Raw genomic sequence first — 26,924 nt, 5'->3', positions numbered from 1 at the left:
TCCCGTCTCACGTATATGAGGTTGGCTTTATTAATCGACTGCCGTTTCATGTATGCCGACCGCGTTCTAGTGCTAGACAGAACAGGGATCACACGGTTAGTGAGGTTTGTTGTTATTGTTTGACAGTGAGGGGAGCTCTCGTAATATGCGGGGTCAGGGGGCACCGGAAGTGAAGACGAGGGCTGCGTAGGACAGCCCAGGTCGATCAGTCAGTCGAGGGGGGCGGGGCTGCGAGCGCGCTGTGAGCTACCCAGGCCCGTACTTTGTACAGCAGTTTTTATATTCTTGGCAAGATGGAAGGTGCCTAACCTGCTTGGGTGAATTCCGTCAGCCTAGAAAAAAGACGGACGCTCCCAGAAAAGGTTAAAATTGTCAATAAACTCCACACCCTGGGCCCTACACGCAGAGCGAAGCCATTTTTGAAGGTTATAGGTCCCAAATCTGTAGAGAATAATAAAGAAGAAAAAAATAATACAACTTAAGAATAGTTGAGCAGTTCTCTATTAATTCTAAAAGATTCGTAAAAAATTAGATTCTCAATTATTATTTTTCTTTATTACATTCAAATTTTTGACATTGTACAGGGATAACAGATACAAGAAAAAGCATCAACAAAATTGACAAATAAACAACAATCACAAATATCCACCTTATTAATCATTGTCATCTTAAGAAGGCTAAATATGACGAACATAGCTCAGTGGCTCAGAATGGCTCAGTCACACAGACTAGTAAATGCAAGGGTTCCCCCTGTTGTGTCTGAATGCCTTTGACTCCCTGTTCACTGACATGTGTTGGGAGTCCAACTGACTTAACCAACAGACCGCCAGCACTTGCACAAGAAATCCAACATGTGTTCCCAAGCTGGACTCAATCTATTCTTCACTTTATGCGCCTTTATTCCAAATACATTGATGTTTTTGCTTAGCACCTTTGATTAGTCTCACATACCTGACACCACACCAATTTGATGTTATTATATAGACGTTTGAAAGCTCGAAATTAGTAACACAAGTCGATAGGGGTTCGCTTGGCTCACATTACACGTTGGGAACATGAGGGAAAATTATTTAAAGTAAGTATTTGGAAAGGTATTAAAAAGTTTAAATTTAAATAATGGACATAAATGTTTCTACTTTTAATTAATCTTTGATTAAACTAGACACTTCAGTGGAAGAAACTCTTACTCTGCTTCACCGGACTGGACTACAATTACTTTTTACAAAAAGATTTTAACTAAGTGAGTGACAGATGGACAAGTCCATTGCAAAGCACAGAACAAGTACAAAAAGAAAGTAACGTGAAAATTGCTTTTCACTGTGCAAAAATTTTATTCTGGAGGAGGATTGAAGTCACCAGTGCCATGAGAATATGTGCGTTTTATCGGCCCAAAGATGAACCCTCCAAAGGCCTGTTCCCCCTCTTGAAGGGAGACCCCAAGTGAACCTGTGTTGACTATGTAAGAGCGTCAATCCCTTTTACGACTTGGGTTATATCCTTGCAATGGCAGCCAATGGTTACGTGACAAGTAATTCAAGTGGTTATATACGGTTGATAGAAGAGGGCTTTTGCTGTAATTGTTTAAAATAAAAGATGCGTTCCATGGCTTCTCCATTGATCAATGAATAAAAGCAATACCATGTCCATCGGCCAACTCTGATGTTGGCTTTGAACTAAGACAATAGTGAGGTTTGCCAATGTTGAGTATTTACGATGCAGCTCCGACTACTGTTTTGAATTGGAGCTGCATGTACACAGGCACGCACGCACACGCACACACACACACTTTGAACCGAACACTGTTACATGATTATGCTCATAAACAATATCATATAAATAGTTAGGTGAATATAAGGAATATATGGCACATATATTGTAAAAAAAGAAAGAAAAATGGGTTATCAAACACGAGTTGTTAGCCAGTCCCCACTGTTTTTCTTCAGACAGTGTTGGTTCACCACTCCATAATATAACCTAGTCAAAAGCTTGTCTAACACACTGCTTTAAGAAGCCGTATACAAGATAAATAATGAAAATAATCAAATAAGTAGCATGTCAATCTAAAGAAGCTCCCATCCATGTCTTTCAGCCGTCATTAGATTCGATTTGGTAGCCTAGATTTGGTTGACATAAAATATCAACCATACTAAGCGTATGCGTACACATTGGGTGTACGTACATCATTCAGTGCCTTACAATTCAGAACATATAATAATAATAATTTAGCCATCTCCTTGTCTTCAACCTGTTGCAGCACATGCACTGGTTTTACATGATTCACCTCGGATAGGCTGATATAAGGTTGTCTTTAAAAAAATCATTCCACCCAGTTCAGGATCAGGCATTTATATGGGATAGCATGAAAAGGGCTGAACTAGGAGAAAAAAAAAAAACAGCCCTGGCATCTGGCTTAGACCGGCCCAGCTCAAGGTGGACAAGTCCAGGCCAAATGCCAGGCCTGTTTTTTTCTTCCTCTGCACATGTTTTTTGATGTGCCTGGAGGATCCTGCCCCGATTAAGTTCTTCAGCACTCGTGTCCCACTTTGCTAAAGTTTGCAAAAAACATATCACACAGTTTGGCAAATTTGGCAGCATCTGTCTGAAGGGCATGTCTTTTTTTGGCCAGCAATTACCCACACCCCTCTCACGTATGATCTTATATCCCGGGCTGCCAGGAAACCTTGGAGAGGGCTTTAGTTGCGGCAGGTTTTTTTGGGGCTACCGTTGGGGTCGCAACAGCAAGCTGAAGGCATTTATGTTTTCATTTCTGTACTTGAAGTAAAACATTATTTACAGCCGTTCCCAATATTCATAACCACTAATCCTCACCCCGACCATAACAAAATGAACATAGAAATTAAGCCGTTTTTGGCCAAACAGAGGGATGAGCGACCTGGTGGATGATCAGCACTCACCACTAGCCCTGGGACTTTTGGAGCCAGACTGGACCTGAACCTGAACCGGCCACGGTCCCACAGAACAGGGTTGCCTTTGCAGTTGGCGACCCTTGGGCCACTAAGATTTGAATCACTGCATGTGCTCTCGGACTCGGGAGATTCATGTTGATCGAAATAAAACAAAATTTTAGAAATGTTCTGGTGATGGATTCATAAATGTGATAAAAGTAGAATTTGACCAATATTTATTTCTTATACGTTTAATGACCTACTTACACCACTGTCAACCTTCCATGTGTTATGATAAGGACGAAATGCAACGGATCTGGTCCGCCTTATTTAGACAGCATCCAAAACGACTGTGGGCCGATGGGAGAACTAGGAAGGCTACGGCATGGCTGCGCTGCGACGGTGAGGCTGGTGTTAAGGGGCCGTGTGGACAGCGAAATACATTTACAAAATGATACGTTTAAGTTCCCGGTATGCCCATTGGCCAGTCCAGCCCTGAGCGTGAATCATAATGAAATATAAACACTTAATGTTCGCAACAGGCACATTAGATAATCTTATTCATCAGGTTGTCATTAGGGGATGTGAACGTTTTTTATTTGATGACAAACTGTTAAAAGAAAAAGAAGGTGGGTAATAAGGGCAGGGTCCCTCATACTGCTCTGCCATTGGTCTGCATAAGAACTGTGTAATAGGGCGTAGTCTATTTGCCATCATATTATGGCTTTATAGAACAACGCCCCCTAGTGGCATTCCCAAACTATCGATTAAATGGAGCTGGTATCCATCAACATCCACTTTTTCACCATGAATGCCAGATGAAACAAACATGTCTTTGGCCTATTTATCAATATCTAATTGTTCAGGGAAACTAAAATGGGCTGCTCCATTAGAAAAAAACAATAAGTAGTGTGTCTTGTGCCAACATTAAAATATATGTAGAGCAGCGTTTTGTATATATAATAATATCTCAACTAAACAAAATGATCAAGCTAATCTTAAACCTCAACTCACCAAGTAAACAAACAAGTCCCTATATCCATGTTATTTTGCATGTGAAAGTCCACAAATAAAAGTATCTGTAGCCCAGCATTGCAACTGTGGTGCCTCTAGGTAGCGAAATGTATCGGTGTGAGCATGTCCAAAAGAGAAATGCTTAAAAAAAAAGAAGGAAATTAGCATATTTAACCTGGCATCTTATAGCTCTCCGACCATGCGGCGGCGGGCCGAGCTAGCTCTGGGAGAAGTACTCGAGTGCGCGGCGCAGGTGTCCAAGACGGTCTTTGAGGGCGGGAAGGGACAGGATGGTGGTCTGGTAGGCAGAGTCCAGCTGGAGCACCGACAGAACCCACCAGCACCAGGCCGGCCCGTCTGAAGACGTCTGGGTGGAAGGAAAGGAAGAGGAGACATTTTTCGTCTCATTTATTTTGTGATCCTGTACTTTCTGCTGTGAGTCTGTTGCCCCCTTCCCGCCTTGGATAATTAACAATTATTTGCCAAAGGCGAAGTGAATAGTGGGGAATAGCCCCCTGAGACCAAAGGTCAAGGAGGTTATTCCCCACCATTCACGGAGACTGAGGTGAATAATTGTTTTAGTATACATTCCAAAAATAAACAAGATAACGCTATTTTCCTAGATTTTTTATTTTTTTTAATAGCGCAAAGCGGTACATTTAAATCGGTGAAAAGAATATCCCGAGTTTGAGATCTCAATCAAGGGATATTGCCAATTATCCCGAGATAGTGAACCAATCAAATTGCGCCATCTTATTCACGAGGTTCACGTGTAGCATATACTAATCAAGTATATATTACCTTGTCTTTTCTTATAAATCAAAGGACCTTTGAACAGCATCCGAGTCACGATTGCAACTGTACAACAATAATTTGTTTGTTTGTTATCCAGAGAGTTTTGGTATGTCCAAGACTTTTAGGGTTCTGAGAAGTTGACACTTTTGATGGCATGAAAAACATTCTCAAAAGTGCCACATTTTGACTAGGTTTACAACACCGCATAACCCCACTATAAAAGCCTTTACTAAGCTCTCACTCCTTCCGATGGAAGCACTCACTGACGCCTTATGGTACTTGTAATGTACTGATACTGGAAATAGTGAATTCTAAACACATATCGTCTGTATGACCGTCCCTAGAGACCGCTGTGAGTTCCTGACAGGTTGGTAAAAAGAATAAGGCTACACTGGCTCCCTCACCTGGATGTTGTCCTCCTTCTCGGGCATGGCCCCGTACTGCCCGTTGATGCGCTCCCGGATGTGTTCGCCGATGCCCTGGTACCACGTCAGGGCCTCCTGGTACACGTCGTCATGGATACCCTGCAGCAGATCCAGCTCGGGCCCTTCCACCTGGAGGTCAGGGGCAAAAAGGAGGAGAAGGTTAGTACGACAGTGTGGGTTATCCTCGTCACAATTCTAGTACTGCCATTGTGTGGCATTGTGATGCAGACATGCAGCCGGCACCAAACGGAAAGAGGGGGTTATGGATATAGATCGAAAAAAGTCTGAAGAGTGTGCTTGGTTATGCAACAATCTTACATAACATTTGTTGCCTGATTAGGGATTGTATGCTTCGATTGTTCTCAGTCTCGCCTTTAAGTTCTTTGAATTAAAGCATCTGATAAATGACCAGCTTGTGAATTCAAAAATCCTTTGGGTTTGCACACAAGAGGATAGCCAGCGAACAGTGTCTTGCATGACTCAATGCTCTCTTCAACAAGACATCTGCGAGCGACACTCTCTCTCTCTGTGTGTGTGTGTGTGTGTGTGTGTGTGTGTGTGTGTGTGTGTGTGTGTGTGTGTGTGTGTGTGTGTGTGTGTGTGTGTGTGTGTGTGTGTGTGTGTGTGTGTGTGTGTGTGTGTGTGTGTGTGTGTGTGTGTGTGTGCCAAAGTGATGGCTGCAGCCTTGCTTGAACACTTCCTTGCTAGCGTGTCCTATTGAGATGAGGCTAGAGTGCTGCCTAGTGTTTGTAGCGGTCAGAGTTTGGAACGACTTGCTAGTGTGGAAGCGCTTCCGCTTCTTAATATTGCTCCAGTGTTAAATATTTTAATTGTTGAAATTGTTATTGGCGACAGTAGTTTGTTTTAACACCACCTACTTACATATTAAAACAATGCAAAATATAGCCTATCATTACGTTACAAAAACGTTTGAAAGGAATCGCAGGTTAATTTTTTGAATTTACATGATTAATCTATAAAAAGCAATACGGCACAAAATATTTCTGAAGACTTGTGTAAAGCAATGTGTTTTTAAGTATCCCGCGCAGCGTGTGAACGCAAAGGATTGTGGGTATTTTGGCTCGTTGAGGATCCATCTATGCATTCTGGAAAAATCTCGGAATTCTCAAAAATAAAGGATGCAAAAATGGGGCAAACTTCCAAGTGTTCTCAACATTGGAACAGTGCTTGTCGGCGTTCTATGACGTAGCGTCCTTAAAAGGGCAGTCGTTGAGCATGCTTCCTTCACGTGTTACCAAATTACCAGCCGGTTATTATTAAGTGCGTAGAGATTTTTGATATAGGAGGGGGGAGAGTGCAAAGAGATGTCAAAAATGTGATTTATAATTTATCTCAAGTCAGCTCCTCTTTTCAAATTAATATACACAGATCAAAGGCAGCGAAAAAGGAAGTGTGACCAATTTGTTAGGGTGCCACCAAATGAAGAAGTTAGTGTGTGAGTGTGTGTGTGTGTGTGTGTGTGTGTGTGTGTGTGTGTGTGTGTGTGTGTGTGTGTGTGTGTGTGTGTGTGTGTGTGTGTGTGTGTGTGTGTGTGTGTGGCTTGTGAGAGCTAGATGGAGTATGAGTGCATTTCTGACCTTGATGTCCTCCAGGTACTCTATGTCGGCCGTCTGGTAGCCATCTCTCTGCCCCCTCTTCAGCACCCTGAAGCGGCTCATGCCCAGCGCGTCCACGAAGGAGCGACCGTCAGGGAGCAGCTTCAGGGCATGGATCTCCAGGATGCAGCCGTAGTCCGCGAACCTGCAGCCGACACGGCAGGTATTTGTACCTCAAAAACACAGCGCGTGTCCTCCCCCTGTCGGTTTGCACTAGCGTAACAACCTGATGGCGGTCAGTCAATGAGGCTGAAAATGTTTTACATCCACACACACATTTCACTGTGTTCATTACGCGTCAACACTCCCCTCCTTTACAGGTAACAGACAAATGTGACCTGCCAATCGAAACAAACCAATGCGAAAAACAACTATAATATAATCCACCAATATCTATAATGGAATCTATAATCTATCTCTAAACTGATAACTAAAGGATAATATCCTTGACGGCTGTGTATATTTGTGAAGATTGTTATCTGCTATCTACATAATCGATCTATTAATTTAGGCATTATAAAAAGTTTGTAGAGACAGACACATACACAGACAGACAGACAGACAGTGAGTTACCCCTTGCTGTGGTCATAGCTGCACATGCCAAACTTCTTGGTGCCCGTCTCCATGCAGCGGCGCATCATCAGCCGGTAGCGCGGCTCGAAGATGTGCAGCGGGCAGCGCACGCCGGGGTAGGCCACCGTGCACACGAAGATGGGGATGTCCTTGGTGAGGCTGGAGCGCACGAGAGAGACGGAGAGGAGGACGGGGACAAAGGAGGAGGAGGAGAACAGAGTTATAAACAGGAGGCATTGCTATAGTGAATATTAATTTGTAAATGTAATTTGATTCTTGGACCTTTTTGGTTGTGTGGTCGTTGTTGAATACGTTTAGCGTGAGTCGCTTTGAATAAAGCGTCTGCTTAATTAATGTAATGTATTGTCATATTGAATACTTGTCAATACATTTCTATCACTATTGAATACACCTTTTATACAGAAGTAAATTGCCTTTGAGACCAATGATTATTTTATTCTATACTATAAAATCATGGGTGGATAAAATGCCCAATTTCAACTCATGCACAAATGGAAACAAATGGCCCAGTGGAAGTTGTCCTCCGAACAAAGCTATGTTCACAGCTACCGGGAATGCACAAGTTTAGGGTGAGCCTTGTAGTTGATGGTGCGATGTTGTCTAATGACCATTTAACATCGACGAAACCACAACATTGCCACCTCTCTCTTACCTGTGAGAGCAAAGCCTCAATGTGTTCTGATGGGGATATGACATGTGTTTGTATCAAAGGTCGGGGTGGGGTCCTACTTGGAAAGTTCAGCCAGCTCTGCGTCGTCTATGCGTTTCCTCTCAGCCAGCTGGGAGGGGAAGAGGTGCGCCATGATGTCCTGGAGTAGCACCGTGCTGCTGAACTTCCTCTCCTCAAAATACTTTGGGAACACACAGACAGGTATGAGCTCTTCTAATGGAGACTGGGATCTGAATAATAAGTGAAGTATTGATAGAATGATTTAAATTATGTATATTATATGATATTAGAATGGTGGGCCCCTCAAGAGGGAATTTTATGAAATCATTAATATATAGTAGACCTTTACATAAAAGCGGTGTGAAATCAAAGTTTCACTGTCTTGAGCTTCATCTTCATTTTTTAGGAGGTCTTCACTCACACCCCTTTTACATTTTGTGCTAATCTCATAATATACTGTATTGATTATACTTAGCTGGGACTTGTAACACCTGCAAATTATATCGGAAAATGAAAAAGAAGAACCAACAAGAGCATGAGGAGGGGTCACCTCTTGCAGGGGCTGCTTGCACAGAGGACAGCGGAGGTTGTGGTCCAGACTCCTCTTCACACAGTTCTTGCAGAAGGTGTGGCCGCAGGGGGTGGTGACTGGCTCGTGGAACAGCCTGAAGTCCACATCGAGTTAACCATGGTACAGACACAATTATCAGTCGGTATTAGGATTAGGAAAAAAGCCCTGACAGGTTGATGCAGAATAAATATATTTCGTTGATTTAAAAAATGATTTTATTGCTTCCACAACCAACCGAAAGTTGGAACTGCGTCCATAGCAACGCTCTGTTATTCCTAGCAGAAGACTGATATTCAGAAATAACAGACAGTAGAGTTACATAATTGACCAATCAGAAAAAAGTATTAACAAAAGCCACTTCTAACCACGCGAGTGTGATCAAGTGTGATCTCTGGTGAACCAACCTGATGCACAGAGGACACTCAAAGTCGCTCACGGAGAGTACAGAAAAGCTCTTCTCTCGCCCTTTACCACGACAACCTGCACGGGCACAACCACAACACTGAGTTTGAATACACACAACACAACCCGAAAAATACAATAGCATAGTAATGGAAATATTTCGTAATAGGAATTAAGCATGATATTTTAGTTTAAGTATAGGATTTGTACTTACTTAATATAGTAAATACAAATTCAATTTTCAAATATATTATATATACACGTGACATACGTATGCTGTCTGCATTTGAAGTGCAGCGTTATTAAGGCTAGATTTATTTGAGACGAATAGTTATAGTGCGAGTCAATGTCACAATTGCTGAAATGCATTGTGATAACATAAGATGCCCATAACAAAGCAAAACATCATGTAAGTAACTGATGATGATTATTCATAACTTTATTTGTGATCTCTGTTGTATTTGCTCGTTCTGCACGTTTGTCTTCCTTAGGATGAGGCATTGGGAGTGATTTTCCTGGTGTATGTTGGCATTTTCAGTTTGAGTGTTTTTACCTCTCCCCAGAGCATCGTCCTTCCTCACCATCATCAGGGTGTCATCGTCCTCATCAGGCTTTGGCAGGAAAGAGACAGCTTGGCAGAGGCTAAGACAGCACTCTGTACCGCTGTCGGCCATCACCCTGGAACCCTGAGAACACACAATTTCTGGAATAAGTTAAAACTTCGCTAACATCATCTCCTTTCACTGTGGTCATCACTAATGTTCAAAAGCAGATTCTTTAGATCCACAGACTTTGGAAAAATAAGATCCTACTGTTCGGTTTTGCTTATTTTCGCCACAAAGTGTTTTTGCACTAGGTAGATGACCTTTGCCTTGTTGTAAGAAGTTCACTGTACAGAATGAGCCATTCAACTGCACAATAAAACTTAAGGAAAATAACAACATTCACATTTCACATTTGACTTTCCTGTGCCGTTGGAGCCTTGTCTGGAAATTGATCAATAAAATGTTGTTCTTTGAGATTTTTTTCATCTTTTTTTCTTCGACAGAAGAAATGCCGTGATCAGGACACACGGTTCGTACCACTAGGACCCTGGGGTGTATGTATCATGTACGCGCCACAACCCTCCTCATGCACCGTACCCGACCCGTGGATCTCCTGTCGGTGCGCTGCCCACGGCCGCCCGGCCCCCCATCCAAATTCAGGGACCCCTGGGAGCCTCCGGCTTCTTTCAGATACTCGGACAGAAAGGGCAGAATATGCTGCTGCTCTTCCGGCACCGTCACCCCCTCTGCTGTCAGTATCTGGGGGCGGAATGACATCATATAATTGATGAGCACTGCAAATAATCCATCCTGAAGGATCGTCCTGTTGTTTGTCACCCAGCCTTGAGGAAGCATCCTGTGCAGGATGAATGTGACAACCAAATCCAAGCTTAACAATGTGAATGTTAAAATGATAGGATCGTCTAAAATCAGGTGTCATGTTGTGAGCAGAGATAAGACACGTATATTTCTGAAAACAAGGACGATTTTTAGAAATATGCCATGTGATCCAGAGATGGATTTTTCCAGTACTATGTGGACATAGTCTTCTTTTGTGGATCTTATTGCAAAATAATTGTGTGTCACTTTGTGGTAAATGGTGTTAAACCAGACGTTCAACGATAGTGTTGTTTTAATCGTGTCTAGATGTAACATCTAGACCTCAAGGGTTGAATAACAAGTATGTTTGCATAACGCTATGGAACTCTTTTGCTGCCAAATAGAACTCCTTCCACCTCAGATGACCCGGCAATGACCCCGTCAGTGCATAGCTATGTAACATTACTTGTTTTCTCACTCTGATACTGGTCACAGATGACACACACACACACACACACACACACACACACACACACACACACACACACACACACACACACACACACACACACACACACACACACACACACACACACACACACACACACACTTACAAATAGAACACACTTTTGCGAGTCTTTCCATTTTGAACGGACCATATGGCGATCTCGGTTGGTTTGCTACATGGGTTCTCACCTTTCTAATCTGGCTCTTGGCGGGGCTAAAGTCAGCCCGGATCGTGAGGCAGTGGTGAAACTGGGCCAGAGCTTCAGTGTGACGGCCCATTTCCTGCAGTGTATTCCCTTTGAGCAGAAAGGCCTGGAGTATGTGGAAGAAAGCAGCATGAGACATAACAATTGATTTTGGAAATGAGTAATACATTCAATAAGAACCAAAAATGAGGTCATATCTGTGTCGGTTAATGTTAAAACATAAATTCTAATTTATTTTAGTTGTAGTCGCTATTTCCACTGACCTGAGGTTAGAACATAAGCATTTTGTATGACTTTAGCAAAACAAACAATTGTAAAGCTAGATCAAAAGCTGCGATACACACATAAAACAGGTTTGGATCAATTTATGCAACTCTGTGTCTCAATCATTAAGAGCAAATATTGAAGCATAACACTTTATTAAAAAACAGTTAACCACATTATAAAAGGTCCGTTAGAGCAGCTCAGATTCACACAGTCAGTACAAGTCAGTACATGCACACCTTAGTTTGGTTAAGGCTGAATGCATTTACATTGACGCCATCATGATCAGTGTATTCAACAGAAGTTAGGTGATTTGCACCATTTAGAACACTGGGGACAGACTTAATGCATACCAACTTACCAAGCAATGCCATGATGTGGTAAAAGTCTCTCACCTCAATCCATTTAGGGTGGAGGGAGCAGAGATCACTCAGGTCACTGAGAGCATCCGAGTAGCGTTTCAGCCCTGAATGTGCTTCTGCTCTGTACAGCTTGAAAGACAGATCTTCTGGAGCTAAAGTATTAGCTCCAGAGGGTGCATGCATAAATTGCATGCACAGAGGAGACAAAGTAAATGTGAGCAGAGTGATTTTCAATGGTGTTTTGTAGGACACCCAACAATACGGTCACTGTGATAGCATGCCATACAAATAAACCTGAGTTACCTAACCTAGGTTTGTGAATAATCTATATTGTTTACTGGCTGAATTACTTATTGTTCTGTTGTTGGCCAACGTTTCTTTACCTTTTCTATTGCAAGAGCTCAATTCTATGTTATCAAGACAGAGAGGGAGAAGTGTAGAGGAATGAATGTAAGAAAACAACTGTTTGATCGCACACCTGAATCACTGTACATTACCGCATCATCAGCAGGTCTATCTCTGCAAAGTTTTCTTTGCACAACAAAGAACCCCCCCCCAATGTAACAATTGTGTTGACATTTCGTTCAGTTTATTTTTCCTAAAATATATATTCATGCTTGCTCATAAGGAGAGGCTATCACAGGCACGAGTTAGTCATCAAGCATCAGCATCAGGAATTGGGTCAGCGTTACGTCTCCTCCCATTTGTCAACACCTGTCAATTATAGTTCATCCTGGGTTCTCCACGAGAGATCGCTGCCGTTGCTGTATCAGTAGTAAATTTTTTCAAATCCCAAGTCAAATTTCAACGTGTCTGCATTTAAAGAACCCAAGCAGTTGTTGCATGTGGCACCACAAGTGGTATGCAGTATTTGCTGTTGCATTACATGATTATTGCAAGAACCACGCGTGACACATTAATTGAGCCATCATCCCGTGTGTTACACAACATTTACCTGGATGTGCTTCCTTACCTAAATACATAGCCTCGCCTGCGATCCTCAAAACCTCCGTGAATTCGTTGGCTCTAAGCTTCTCCTGAATGCTGCGCTTCATCCTCGTCTCTTGGGGGTAGCACTTTTCAACTACGCCGATCAACAACACGTTGTTTTTGGTGCTTTGTGTATCTCTTTGCTTCAGTCTCTCCTTGCATAAAGGGCATTTGGACGGGAGGTACCCGACGCATCTGCGACAAATCGAGTGGCCGCAGGACAGGGTCGCAGGTTCACACAGGATCAGATCACACACCGGGCAGTCCAGCAGGTCCATGGCTCTGTTTTAGATCACTCAACAAAAGCTCCGCCGCTTATATGAACTAATGCATCAATGTGGGTTATAGGAAGGCAATGATTATTACAAAGTAGTAGTCGACTTCGACATTGCACCGAGTCAAAACAAGTTATTTAACATAACACAGATGCAACTCATTATTTATATATCCCATTGTCTCCAGCCTTCCGTTTGAGATACGCAGCTATTTTGTTTACTAACCTCCACTCTTTAGGTCCTGGCGCCCGGAAACTGTCCTTTGCCTTTTAGTCTAACTTTGGCTTTACTTGCAGATAAATGCATCAACGATATCCATTCCTGATCACACGGTGAGTCTCTGGTTATGTATACGTTACAGCTGCCTCCACTGAGCGGAGTATAAAAACCCGAGCCCGCCCCCCCACCTCGTTGTTCCGATCCACATGCACTCCACAAAGCACAAATGACAAAATACAGCTTAAGATTTGCTCTGTTAAATGGAAAGTCTGTTTGTTTATAGTACGCTTGAAATCTACCGACAACCGCAGGACTAGGTTAGACACTCCGTAACCATTACGTTACGTAAATAAAGGTCATGTGACACTAGAGTAGACGCTCTGATTGGAGGAGGGCTCGGCGTACCACCCTGTTGTGAAACCAAAGAAGGCAAGTTTCATAACTTCTTGTCTGGCCCTTATATATGCTGCAAATGTCTGTTAACTACTGGCAAATGCAGAATAATGTGTGAATTAATAGCTGATTATATTGAAGATTAATATTATTTTTAAATTATCTAAAATTACTAAAGTAGTCCTGCTGGCTTAGACATCCTAAAAAAAAAAGGATGAAAAAAAATCACCAAATACAAATATTTAAATGGTGATCAGTGTCCTTGACGTTTGGAAAAATAGCTCATAAGTAATAATTCCACAATTGTAGGTCACTAATATCAAAATCTGCTATGGGTCGAAGTTATTACGGGAATACATTTGTATATTTCAGCCATTTGTCTTGTTTAAATTGACAGGTCATGACTGCATACATTGTCTCATTGTTTGAATAGTCATTTGTCAAAGCATCATGTAATATGTCCTGTAATCCGAAAAACAACTAAGCTGAACTGAGCATTATCTGGGAAAACACCTAATGTGTAGGTCTTACATTGCATTTGATTTATTAAAATGATCCATTGGCATTTTATGACACAGGATTTAGAGCAGGCCAACCTTTGCAAACCATCAAGGATTCAATTAGATATTGCATTGTTTCATTCCATGCTATTGTAGTCTGATAGGTGCATTAGATCAAGTTGTATTGAAGTTTTACGTTACAGAACAAAACTATGTAGACCAGTAGACCTATGACGGGACTATGTGTACAGTTGCCAATGTAAATTAAATGACACTGTTATACAACCATCTACATTAGCTGGTTATATTTTAGGAGCACTTTTATATTATCTGATTGGGCTTGAACTGGAATGCCATCAATAAAAATCTGTTTAGCGTAAGTGTTCATTTACAAATGTACTTTTATTGGAGAGTTGCTGCCAGGACCTGGTACCACTTCACAGCCATAAAGAAATCTACTGAAATATCTCAAAATATTACAGTATGTTTTGGATGATTACTGGGTAACCTCTAATGTTATCAAAAGGAAAATACAGGAATAAAAACGGACAGGAAACAAATAATCCAAAGACTTAAATTCTATATACAGACGTCAACAAACAAAGAAAACAGCATTGCTCACACACAGCCAATCAACACAAGATTCAAGCAATCTCATCTATGATACTGCACATAGCAGCGTCTTTGTCCCACACTTTGTCCACCCTAGAGCCTGTCGTTCTCTTGTCAAGCTGACTAGCTGCCATAGAACTCGCCCCGGCCTCTTCTACGTCCATAGGTTCCGATGCAAGTCTGGGCGCCTGGCCCGAGCCACTGACTATGACGGCTCCAGACGCGTTCTTTGCTCCCTCACCTACCCCGTTTGGGCCCTCAATTTGGGGCAAGTCATCGGGCAGAGATGCCAGGCAACCCTGGATCATCTCCACCACCCTCTCAAGGTGTTTCTGGAACCGCTCGGCTGTCTCCAGCCGCTGCCTCTTCTGCACCTCCATCATCACTCTCAGAGTCTCCCTGGCCTGGTGTGGTCGGTACTCGTTGATGAGGTGGTGCATGTGAACAAACAGCAGCTTAATGTCCTCCAGCTTCTCCTCCCGCTTCAAGCTGCCGGGACTCTTGATGAGGATGTCAAGCAGGTCCAGGAAGTTCACCAGTATGGACATGTTGAGCTTCTTCAACTCCCGCTTGTGGTCGAACTGCATGGGGTGGAGCCGCTCGATGCCTTGGCTCTCCAAGGGCCGGATGATGAGGTCATCGCATTGGAACTGGTTGCCAAACATCATATAGCTGTCTCTGATGGGTGGAGGAGGTTTGGGGGCCAGACCTTTGCGAATGTTTTCATCCGTGTACTCCTTTATATACTGCACCGGTGGTGGGGGCAGGGCACTCACCTGCTGTGGTTCACCCATGATGGTGACCTAAAATAACAATATTGAAGATGTAACAGCAGTTTTGGTTAGGCATTTTTATATTTATATTCAACTTAGTATTTTGTCAAAATCAAGACATAGGCTTAGCAAGGGGTAGTTCCTTACTGCAACTTCATTTCATCATCGTTTGGGTCCTATTCAGAATATTATACTAGTTCTCTTATATAAATTACTTAAGTTATAATGCAGTCATATTTCAAAACGTAAAACGTGTTATTGACTGAGGTCCAGACGACAGATGCTTCATTTGTGACCTTCTAGCCTAACGTTAACTCTACCTTAAAGAAAGAGCTCTAATGTGTTGCATAGCCGCCGGTTAGCATTAGCCGACTACTGTACTACATTTTTATAACACAAACCGTTTACCTACAGTGGCAGCATATTTAAAAATAAAAAGTAGTAAGATTAACGTTACTTGGATAACAATAAAATAAAATAACAGGAATCGACGTGTTTTATTAGCATTGGCTAGGCAGCCCCAATGTATCATTAGCCAGTAAACCTTAGCTTACCTGGGGCTAAAGTTGGACCAATGAGCCACTTCTTAGATATACGCAATCGTTCTTCAGCGTATCAACAGAAAATGAAACGAAAGTTCAACTCACCTATGAAACGAACCTCTAACCCTTAATTATAGGTTTAATTAACAGTATCCACGATTATGATCCAGCATTAGCAAGCTAACGCTGCCTGAACAACATATGTCTGACGGATCATCTTCTTCGTTAGTTCATTGGCGGATTGCAATCCAACGTCCATGGGGCATAGCGCCACCTACTAAACTACTGTGTAACACCGGATCTTTATAACTACGTATTCATGTACTTAATTTATGTTTATATATAGATAGATATTATGTTTAGAATAATAATATATTTATGCATGTAAATATATATACGGCCATTAAACGTCAAATATATATAATATCCTATTTACTCTACCTAATTTATTGATAAAATGACATACTGATCCTCAGACTCCTCTCCTCACTCCCCAAATCTCCCTGACCATATTTCAAAATATTTAACCAAGCCTCTTAATAAACAGGTTCTATGTTTTATGCTACATTAAACTGTGTACACCTACCATTATCCCTATTCCAAGCCAAGGATATAAGAACCATTTAAACTTGTAGGATCAACCCTTAATCTAGTTGTTTTAAATTATCTTCCCGCCTACTTTTACCTTTAATATTCCTAATTTAAACTGATCTTTGGATACAATATAATCGCCTCCCTTTTCTATCTCTATGCCATCTACTATGCCATATCTCTAACCCTTTCATTTTATCCATTCTCCTTTGCCATATGTTACCGAAAGGCTAACCATTTCCTTATTAAAACAATTTTGGAATCCATTCAGGAATATATATTCCAATTCCGACATTCTTGATTTCCTCTTTGGAACCATCCGTATAAACACCCGTATAGATACACAAATTGGTCTTCATATATTAACTTGAGAAGCACCCCATCTCATTTATTTCCCAGTCTTTCTTCTACTATAAGTACTAATGTCTCAATGCTAAAAGGGGTAGATTTTGCTAAATTAATATCATTAAATCCATATCCTTCCACTTTCTTATCCAAAACCTGAGTTTTTCAATCATACATACTCCAAACAATAATTTATTCCTGACTTCGGCCTCGCACCCCCTCATCCTCAAAGACAATTGATTTCCTCTCAGGTCTTTGGGGGTTTCCCCTGTCCTTGCTCCTATCCATAGCCTTAAAGCTCTCCTTCAGTCTTAGGCCCAATCCCATTTCTACCCCTTACCCCTTCCCCTTACCCCCCCCCCCCCCCCCCCCCCCTTGTTTTGAAGGGGGAAGGGGAAGGGGAAGGGGTAATGGGAAGGGGAAGGGGAAGGGGAAGGGGAAGGGGAAGGGGAAGGCATAAGGGGTAGGGGAAGGCATAAGGGGTAGGGGAAGAAAATGGGAAATGGGATTGGGCCTTAGTATAGTTGTTGAGAAGCTGCTCCATAAACAGTTCCATTCCATAATCCATATCACCTTCCCCCATCGATTTTTATATTCTTTCTACATGAGATTACAATGTCAAATTTTCCTCAAACTATGTTCCCAGATATGTACGTACTTCTACTCTCCATAAACGATCCATGTAACTTTAATTTAAGATTACCTATATATTTTAATTCTTTGTAAAAAAATCATATAGCATTACCTGCCAACAGAACATTTAAACTCCCAATCCAAGGACCATTGCTCCTCCTCTGAATAGTCTTTTGAATAGTATCAATTACATATGTGTTATTCTGACCTCAAGGCCAAATTGCCCCATCATCTGCATACAAGATGACCTTACATACTGTATCTGACCAAGTCCATAAATGTTGTTATTCATTATGTAAAATAGGATTGTACTTCCCTGTGGAATACCATTCTGTATCGTAGCCTCATCGAACATTTCACCTTCAACCTTTACCTTCAACTAATCTGTTTGAAAATCTATGAATTAATTTATCCTTCCACTAATTCCCATCATTTACTGACCAATCAAGTGATCATTACTATAAATTGAACATTGTCTGTTGTCTGTAATACTGTCCCCTTATTGTTACAAGACGTTTTATCGCATTCATTGCCTTTCTTTGAAGGTATATATGACTTCTTATTATGACGGTAACCGGTAACGGTGTGTGTGTGAGTGTGTGTGTGTGTGTGTGTGTGTGTGTGTGTGTGTGTGTGTGTGTGTGTGTGTGTGTGTGTGTGTGTGTGTGTGTGTGTGTGTGTGTGTGTGTGTGTGTTTGTGTGAATCTGTGTGTGTGTGTGTATGTTAGTGTGGGTTTGTGTGTGTTTGTGTGTGTGTGTGTGTGTGTGTGTGTGCGCGCGTGTGTGTGTGCGTGTGTGTGTGATTGTGTGTGATTGTGTTTATGTGTGAGAATGTATGTGTCTTAACCCGTGCAAGTGGGGTTGAGTGTTTACTGCATCTCCAGGATGTGGTTTTGAGAATGTATGCCGGAAACACAGCATTTATCATTGATATCACTGTTGTTGCTTTCTCCTTCTCAGTCCCTGTTTCTAACCTGCCCTATGTGTTCTCTTTTCCTTTTCGTTGGTAAAATACTACTTTACAATGGATGCCACGCTTATTTTAAAAGGGACCATGATCAAAAAGTCCCAGCAAAGGAGAAGGACATCTCCATGCAACTATAAGGAGAGATTGTTTATCTTAGACACTCGGTCCTTGAGCTATTTGGAATGGCGTCCTGGGGTATGTATGCATTCATACATTTTGCTTTATACTTGATCTCTGTTCAAACTGGATTTCATTGGATCTCTGCTTCAAAAAGACCATGCCTGTGATAAAAGTTACTTTTTATTGTTTTAGAAAAAGCCTATTCTGAAAGGTTGTATTCAGCTGTCGAATATAAGGTGTGCAGAGATTGTATGCAGCAGTATTCCTATACCATGCACCAATAAGTATCCCTTTCAGGTAAGTTAGCTTCATTAAAATTTGCGCAGAAAACCACAAAATCTGCATGTGTTTATGTAACACGCAGACAAAAACAAACATGATCGGGTTGTGATCCTTACATGTCTCCACAGGTCTTCCATGACAATCTACACCTCTACATTTTTGCTCCAGACAACTACTGTCGCCAGAGATGGGTCAGGGCCCTCAAAGAGGGTAAGCAGCACTTGAGCTTCAGGGATAATTTTGATAATTTGGGGGCATCCATGGCATACTGGTTAAGGAGTTTAGGTCTGGTAACCGGAGGGTGGCCAGTTCGAATCCCGAGCCTTCACGGATGTGGTGCCCTTGAGCAAGGCACCTGAAACTCCCACCTGCTCCCTAGGCGCTGCACCGCGGCAGCCCGCTGCTCCGGTGGTGCCGGTGTGCCCCCACGTGTGTGCCTCCATTTGTGTGTGGACCTCTATGTGTGTATGTGTTCACCGGCTCCCCGGTTGGGTCAAAAGCAGAGAAGAATTTCCCCCTAAAAGGGATGAATAAAGTATAACAAAAAAACAAAAAATAAGTTTGAAGCTAGACATGCTCAAACAATGACATCTCATGCTGCTCTACTGTGCCGTGGCACTCCACTCAACTGGAATTCTCTTTGTTCCCTGATGTAGAGATAAGACTTAATAACTTGGTTGTAAAATACCATCCAAATTTCTGGATGTACGGGAGATGGCAATGCTGCCATCAGACAGAGAAACTGGCCGCAGGGTGCAAGGAGTACAGTCCAGAGCCTAATGGTTTGTATTTAGAATTGTACTCGTTTTTTTTTTACAGTTTTTTTACCAGCTCTAGCTTTGATGGAGACAGTACTTTGAAATCAGTAATATGTTAAATGCTATTCTCTATTGTATATTAAGTGCTATTTATTTTTACTATTATTTTGCTGTTGCCACAGTGAATTGTCCTCTTAAACCCTGGTGGTCAATATTACAAGGATATTCAATCAACAAAGTCTGATTCAGTCTCATGTGACTCTACAGGTACAAAGGTTCTTCCTGAGGTACCGGAATCCAAAAATACAGATCGTCTGGTACGCACAGTATTTCTGAACCAATTTCCATCTAAAATGTACTTTTCCTTTTGTTATCAAATGTACTTAAAATACATTTTCTTTCCTTTCTTTCTTTCCTTTTCCTCCCTCCCTCTCTTTCTGTTCCCATCCCTCCCTTGAAGGGGTCTCCTGACGACGAAGGAGAGGGGCTCGTCGTGGCGCTCCAGGACTACACCCCCCAAGGACACAGTGACTTGCCTCTTAAGGCAGACCAGGAGTACACCATGATCGACAGCTCGCACCCCGAATGGTGGATCATACAAGATAACATGGGGTAACCACTGAAAAAAACGAAATCTCCATGTCCCTCCATTCGAAGCCCATCTTAACTCAGTGTGTTGTTTTCCCTGTCTCCGATAAGGCATAAAGGCTTTGTTCCCTGCACATACATTGCTGAAAAGTCTGGCAGAAACTTTGACAGATTTGAGTGAGTCGAAGGACTTTCATTTCACTCATCTCTCAAAACTAAATGGGAGAAATGAACAGCTTTACTTTAACCTGAGCCTTTTTATTCCTAGCTGGTACAACAAAGACGTGACCCGAGTGCAGGCAGAGGAGCTCCTGATGACCGAGGTAAAATAAGTGTTAAATTCCAGGTTGGCCCACTGAGCCAAATAGACTGTGCCACATCCATTGTGAAGTGAGAAAGCTTTGACGTAAATTGTCACCTGCCGTGCAAGTGTGGCCTCTTTTGCACAATGTACCCAAGACACTCGTCAAAAGACGCAACAGAACCACCATGTTGGCAATGTCAAACTTCCTGCCATTAGATCTTTTTTGGTATGGCATCTCAAATTCCAATATCAGTTGGTAATGTACGCAATTGCCTTCTTCATTTTTGTTTTTTTCTTCGTCAGTAAGTTGATTGCCAATCGATGGCCAATCGGTCAATGACAATGTACAATAATAACTGTTGCTCGCTGCTGCAGTTATGTTTTAAATTAAAACTCACTCCATTGGCTGAATTTGTTTGTTAAGGGGAGAGAAGGAGGTTTCATGGTGCGGGACTCCAGACACGCAGGCTTCTACACCGTTTCAGTTTTCACCAAAGCAGCCGGGTAATCACACATTGCTGCCAATCATCACCAGACCTTTAATGATCTGTGCTCTATGAAATTGTGTTTTAAATAATGTGCATACTTATCTAACCAAGGTATACATAGTTTCTCTGTCCTTTTGAAAGACACAATGTACTCTATTAACCCCATATGTGGGTGTTACTGCAGAAGAACAGGGGTGCTTTTTTAAATGAACAATATTTATTGGATTAAGCAGTAGATTCAAATTCAAAGTATACATTTTTGTATCCAGCCTGTAATTATTGTAAAATGTCATGCGTACTTCACATTTAGATTGAATACAAATGACTTACTATAATTTATTATTGGACTTATTTTTGAACAAATAATACAACAAAAGTGTGTTTTTCTAATTTTTGTTCGCATGTTGGCCTTCAGCTCTAATGGATTGAAGAATCCCAGAGTGAAACACTATCAGATTAAAGTGATTGTGGCAGGAGGAGAGCAAAGTTTCTACTTGGCGGAGAAGCACCTATTCAACAACATTCCCCAGGTCATCACTTACCACAAACTAAACGCTGCAGGTACGACCGTTTAGTTAATTTCAACTACCGTACTACTTCTATTAAGAATCTTTGTTGAATACTTTAAAATTCATTTCCTGTTGTAGTGGTGTTAAACAAGCGTTTCCTGTGTAGTATTACCTATCTGCAAAGCAATTACTGTATCAATGTGAATTTTGTTTGTGGCTTTATTCTGAAGATATTTTGTGTGTGTGTGTGTGTGTGTGTGTGTGTGTGTGTGTGTGTGTGTGTGTGTGTGTGTGTGTGTGTGTGTGTGTGTGTGTGTGTGTGTGTGTGTGTGTGTGTGTGTGTGTGTGTGTGTGCGTGCATATGTGTGCGCTGTACGATGGAAATACGTGGCTTTTGGAACACTTATCACAGGTCTCATCACACGTCTAAGAAGGCCAATCTCCCACAACAGTATATCAACCAACAGCTCTTTCAATCACAACGAAGGTCAGAGATGTATCTAAGAAATGCTAACCAACCCTTTTTTATTATATAACAAGTGTTGTGATGTGTTGTGATGCACCACAAATAATTGTAACATACAATCATTTAAAATGTTCGAAAATAACAGCTTTGAAAATAATGATTATACTTCCATGTAGTTGGATTGCACAATCCCCTGAAGGAGCCGACAGTCACATCATATTTGGATGTGATCTGAACCAAGTGTTTCGAAACAACTGCACGCGAAAGCATGCAGTTGATCTGCTGCAGAAAGCATCTAGACGTATGCTTAAGAAAGAGAGGGAGTGAGAATGATAAAGCCATCCAACCTTCCAGTTTAGTTTAGCTTTATCAGTAGGTGATGTGTAACCATGGACCATAACTTATGCAACAACAACAACTATAAAAACAAACAACCACTAAAAACTGATCCTGACAACGACCGACAATCTGAACCCAGTCGGACTCATTGATTCATTGAGCGCCCGATCCGGGAGTGCAGTGGCTCATACTTTCTCCCTGGCAATTCAGCCCGGTGGGAGGTGGACCCCGAGGAGCTGGTCCTGGGGGAGGAGCTGGGCAGCGGTCAGTTTGGCATGGTGCTGGAGGCCAGGTGGCGAGAGAAGAGGGTGGCAGTGAAGATGGTGAAGGAGGAAGCCATGTCGGAAGACGAGTTCATTGAGGAAGCCCAGGTTTTGACGTAAGAAGACAGTGCGATCGTAGTTCTTGTTGGTTCACTTTAGCACTGCAGCCTTGTGGGTGTGTGTGAGTTAACCTCAATCTCTCCGGTTATATTTTGTGTTCTTTAAACCTGGTCATCCTTACAATGATGTTTGTTGCTCGAGTATTGATTATATGTGTGCATTTGTCTGTGTGTGTGTTTCTGGATTCGTCTGTGTGTGTGTGTGTGTGTGTGTGTGTGTGTGTGTGTGTGTGTGTGTGTGTGTGTGTGTGTGTGTGTGTGTGTGTGTGTGTGTGTGTGTGTGTGTGTGTGTGTGTGTGTGCGCACGCGGGGGAGTATGTGTATGTGTATGTTTGTGCGTGTGTGCATGTGTGTTTGTGTGTATGTATGGGTACTTGTGTGTGTGTGTGTATGTGCGTGCGTGTGTGTGTGTGTGTGTGTGTGTGTATGTGTGTGTGTGTGTGTGCGTGTGTGTGTGTGTGTGTGTGTGTGTGTGTGTATGTGTGTGTGTGTATGTGTGTGTGTGTGTGTGTGTGTGTGCGCGTGCATCTCACATGCATGGGTGTGTGTGTTAACAGGAAGCTGTCCCACTGTAAGCTGGTGAAGTTGTATGGGGTGTGCTCCCAGCGCAACCCGCCGTGTCTGGTGCTGGAGCTGATGGAGAACGGCTGCCTCTCAGACTTCCTGAGGGCCAGGAAAGGTCAACTCTCCCCGGCCACCCTGCTGGTGATGTGTCTGGACGTCAGCGAGGCAATGGCCTACCTGGAGAGTTTAAAGATCATCCACAGAGATCTGGTAAACCAAAAAGATAATTAAAAGGACCCCGCTTAACTACTAGGCAGGTGTGGTGTGAATGAGTCCTTTCAGCTCCTGTGGTGACATTCCACGTGGGAGTGTCCACCCACTTATGATGGATAGCTCAGCCTGCCAGTTGGTACAGTCCATCTATCTATCACACATCTTGGTGACAGTGTAGATTTGATTTTGGCTCGCAAAATGGCTTGTTATCTTACATGTGGTAGTGGTGGTAAAGTAGAGGGGCTTTAAAGATGCTATCAGTAAGATCTAAGAGCTACACTTTGAGGTTTTTTACAAATACCATAGCCATCAACCTTCATTGAGTGAATGAAATGCTCTGTGCGAATATTTGTTTACAGTTGATCTGTGCCTGCCTGGGAATAGGACGATTTACATTATAGACATCAATCCCATTCACACACAATCACACAATCCCAGCGTTATCCTAGATCTAACTTACCCCGGCTTTGAGAACAATATAGCTGTCATGGTTGCCATGGTTGTTGATTTGTAGTACGCCGTGTTCTTCTCCTCTGTAGGCCGCCAGGAATTGCCTGGTTTCAAAGAACAACGAGGTCAAGGTGTCCGACTTCGGCATGGCTAGGTGGGCTCCTCAAAGCAGACAGTCACCAACAATAGTGTGTTTCGTATGTGATATTCCTCAAAATGATCCTTCATTTATTTGTGTGTGTGTGTGTGTGTGTGTGTGTGTGTGTGTGTGTGTGTGTGTGTGTGTGTGTGTGTGTGTGTGTGTGTGTGTGTGTGTGTGTGTGTGTGTGTGTGTGTGTGAGTGTGTGTGTGTGTGTGTGTGTGTGTTTAACAGGTATGTTCCGGATGACCTGTATACTTGCTCAATGGGCTCCAAGTTCTCCATTAAGTGGTCGGCACCGGAAGTCATCAAGTACTCCAAGTTCAGCAGCAAGTCAGATATCTGGTCCTTTGGTACGACCGTCTATCTATCTTACATTGCATTTTCTAAAATGCTTTTTTAACTCTGCCTTTTCTTTCTATATATCTTAAAAAAAAATCGCATATGTCTTATTTTATCTATTATTTTATTTTATTTTACACTCCTGCCGGGTGTGTGCTATATGCTATATAAATAAAGCTGCCTTGCCTATCTTATTATCTATCTTATTATCTATCTTATTATCTATCTATCTATCTATCTATCTATCTATCTATCTATCTATCTGTCTGTCTATCTATCTATCTGTCTGTCTGTCTGTCTGTCTGTCTTTCTGTCTGTCTGTCTGTCTGTCTGTCTGTCTTTCTGTCTGTCTGTCTGTCTGTCTGTCTGTCTGTCTGTCTGTCTGTCTGTCTGTCTGTCTGTCTGTCTGTCTGTCTGTCTGTCTGTCTGTCTGTCTGTCTGTCCGTCCGTCCGTCCGTCCGTCCGTCCGTCCGTCCGTCCGTCCGTCCGTCCGTCCGTCCGTCCGTCCGTCCGTCCGTCCGTCCGTCCGTCCGTCCGTCCGTCCGTCCGTCCGTCCGTCCGTCTGTCTGTCTATGTGTCAATTTATGTATCTGTTTATCTACTTCAAATGTCTGCCTGCATGCCTGTTTGTCCATCTATCTGTCTGTCGGCCCGTCCATCTGTAATTCTGTCTGTGTGTCCGTCCGTCTATCCGTCTGTGCCTTCGTCCATCTGTTTGTGCATCCCTCAATCAGACCATGCATCTGTCTGTGTGTCTGTCCATCCACCTGGCTTTTCCCTCCATCCATCCATCCATCTGGCTGTCGGTCAGTCAGTCCAATCGACCCGCCTGGGAATCGTTCCATCCATCTGTTCGTGTCTCCGTCCCCGTAGGTGTGCTAATGTGGGAGGTGTTCAGCGAGGGCCGCATGCCGTATGAGCACAACACCAACACTGAGGTGGTGGAGGCCCTGGCCACGGGCCTGAGGTTACTGCGGCCCCGTCTGGCCCCTGACGCGCTCTACCTGCTGATGGAGGGCTGCTGGCGGCAGGTAGGGAAGACGCAAGACATTTGACCCATTTAGCCCAAGCTGCATTTTTAGATCCTAAGCCTAAAAACGCATAATTGCGCATTTCATACTTTGGCAAAATTGCAATATCTAACTTAACTCTACTCCCCTAGACCTGCTGGTTCACTGTGCCTCATTTGGCTGTATCCTCAGTCAACCAGAGTGTTTTTTTACATCCTATAATCACTATCGGCCAAAGTAATCTATCTGACTGAGGCATTTTTAACACTAGATACAAGATGAACCTTAAAATATGACTTAGGCGAGTTGTCAATAATGAGCAGGGAAGAGTTATGGATGAGTACACGTTGACTACAGACATTGGATGTTGAACCCAGGAATTTTAGGCTGGGAATCACCCAAGCCGTTAGACTTGTCTGCCCTATGTAGAACATCTATGCCATTGGGTGGGACACCTTTTCCAAAGTGCTTTAAAGTACTACAGATGCATGTAGTCAGATGATCAAACCTCCAACCGTGGCAGTGTTGATACAAATTGAGCGAGACTGGACAACATTGAGATAGACGGGACAATGTGAGAGAACACAAAAATACCTGATAATAAAGATGAGTGATGTTCAGATATAGTAAATAGATTTTTGTGTGCCTTCTCATTTGCAGAAACCAGGAGATCGTCCATCCTTTGCTGTCCTGCTGCATGAGTTGGCCTCTGTCTGAAACCTCAAAGAAATTATTTATGATGCATTTGTTATCATATACTGGACAAAAAATGTATGGTTCTTTATTTAAGTTATTTATTGATTTATTTACGTATTTGGTTGAATGCGATTTTAAATATGAACAAATAATTACTTTGTAGTAGGGTCATGATCTCTTGATACTAAGCTATAAATATTCTGCCAATTATATATTGTTTGACCCCTAGAGGGCACACACAAACACCTTCGAATGCTCAATTACTGCTCATCTTTGGCATAAACGTGGTAGTCTAAATTCAGCGTCTCAAATTGCTGTCGCTTTCATTTTTTTTACCCATTCATGATAGTTCCACTAGGCCTACTATATGAATGCAAATATGGATTCATTTTTATTTTCTTTATGAAATACACACTTAGGAACATACAGTTAATAAATTATGAATGAAAACGTTGATGGGTGTTTGTTAAAGAAGTAGGCTCCATCGCTAGGTGTTTTTTTAAGAACAATCTACGATTTGAAATAGCCCTAAAAAATAAGTGATACAACGATTAGAAATGTTTTTGGCAGAAACGTTTAAGTGATTAAACGGAATACTCGAACAATGTATTTGATTGTTTATCAAATGCAAATGCACTCTGTTCATCCAATCACCCATAACAGACGCTCAATTATCCCCATATTTCCATTTTGATTTGCCTTTTATAGTCTAATAAGAACTTCTAGATTAAACTAAAC

General features: G+C 42.3%; 3 protein-coding genes across 4 annotated transcripts; 1 reads left to right on the top strand and 2 right to left on the bottom strand.

Moving 5' to 3' along the window:
* Positions 1–557: 557 nt before the first annotated feature.
* Positions 558–13,344, bottom strand: lonrf1 (LON peptidase N-terminal domain and ring finger 1). The gene is made up of 13 exons (XM_056600402.1): positions 13,187–13,344; positions 12,670–13,010; positions 11,730–11,848; positions 11,054–11,176; positions 10,136–10,297; positions 9,547–9,679; positions 8,996–9,071; positions 8,571–8,685; positions 8,080–8,201; positions 7,330–7,488; positions 6,739–6,901; positions 5,120–5,269; positions 558–4,287 (listed from the first exon to the last, which is right to left on the bottom strand). Exons 2-13 carry the CDS (start codon positions 12,962–12,964, stop codon positions 4,138–4,140), a joined length of 1,767 nt encoding a protein of 588 aa, XP_056456377.1. The 5' UTR covers positions 12,965–13,010; positions 13,187–13,344; the 3' UTR covers positions 558–4,137.
* Positions 13,345–14,067: 723 nt separating this feature from the next.
* med7 (mediator complex subunit 7) lies at positions 14,068–16,280 on the bottom strand. 2 transcript variants are annotated; one of them, XM_056600404.1, is made up of 2 exons: positions 16,013–16,099; positions 14,068–15,488 (listed from the first exon to the last, which is right to left on the bottom strand). In XM_056600404.1, the coding sequence occupies exon 2, from the start codon at positions 15,477–15,479 to the stop codon at positions 14,718–14,720; it is 762 nt and encodes a 253-aa protein (XP_056456379.1). In that variant the 5' UTR covers positions 15,480–15,488; positions 16,013–16,099; the 3' UTR covers positions 14,068–14,717. The 2 variants fall into 2 exon arrangements, with proteins under 2 accessions (XP_056456379.1, XP_056456378.1); XM_056600403.1 differs by lacking the exon at positions 16,013–16,099 and adding an exon at positions 16,106–16,280 and having other exon boundaries at positions 14,073–15,488.
* A 2,229-nt stretch (positions 16,281–18,509) lies between these two features.
* On the top strand, positions 18,510–26,238 carry itk (IL2 inducible T cell kinase). Its single transcript, XM_056600430.1, has 17 exons — positions 18,510–18,731; positions 18,849–18,953; positions 19,067–19,148; positions 19,595–19,720; positions 19,964–20,013; positions 20,157–20,308; positions 20,396–20,461; positions 20,553–20,607; positions 21,013–21,092; positions 21,492–21,637; positions 21,998–22,072; positions 22,601–22,769; positions 23,330–23,546; positions 24,089–24,153; positions 24,373–24,491; positions 25,354–25,511; positions 26,151–26,238. The coding sequence occupies exons 1-17, from the start codon at positions 18,594–18,596 to the stop codon at positions 26,205–26,207; spliced, it is 1,860 nt and encodes a 619-aa protein (XP_056456405.1). The 5' UTR covers positions 18,510–18,593; the 3' UTR covers positions 26,208–26,238.
* The last annotated feature ends 686 nt before the right edge of the window (positions 26,239–26,924 follow it).

The sequence above is a fragment of the Gadus chalcogrammus genome, chromosome 10 (assembly GCF_026213295.1).
Source record: "Gadus chalcogrammus isolate NIFS_2021 chromosome 10, NIFS_Gcha_1.0, whole genome shotgun sequence".
NCBI lineage: Eukaryota > Metazoa > Chordata > Actinopteri > Gadiformes > Gadidae > Gadus > Gadus chalcogrammus.
Note: the sequence above shows the minus strand (reverse complement) of the source record. Positions and strands in the feature narration are given on the sequence as shown.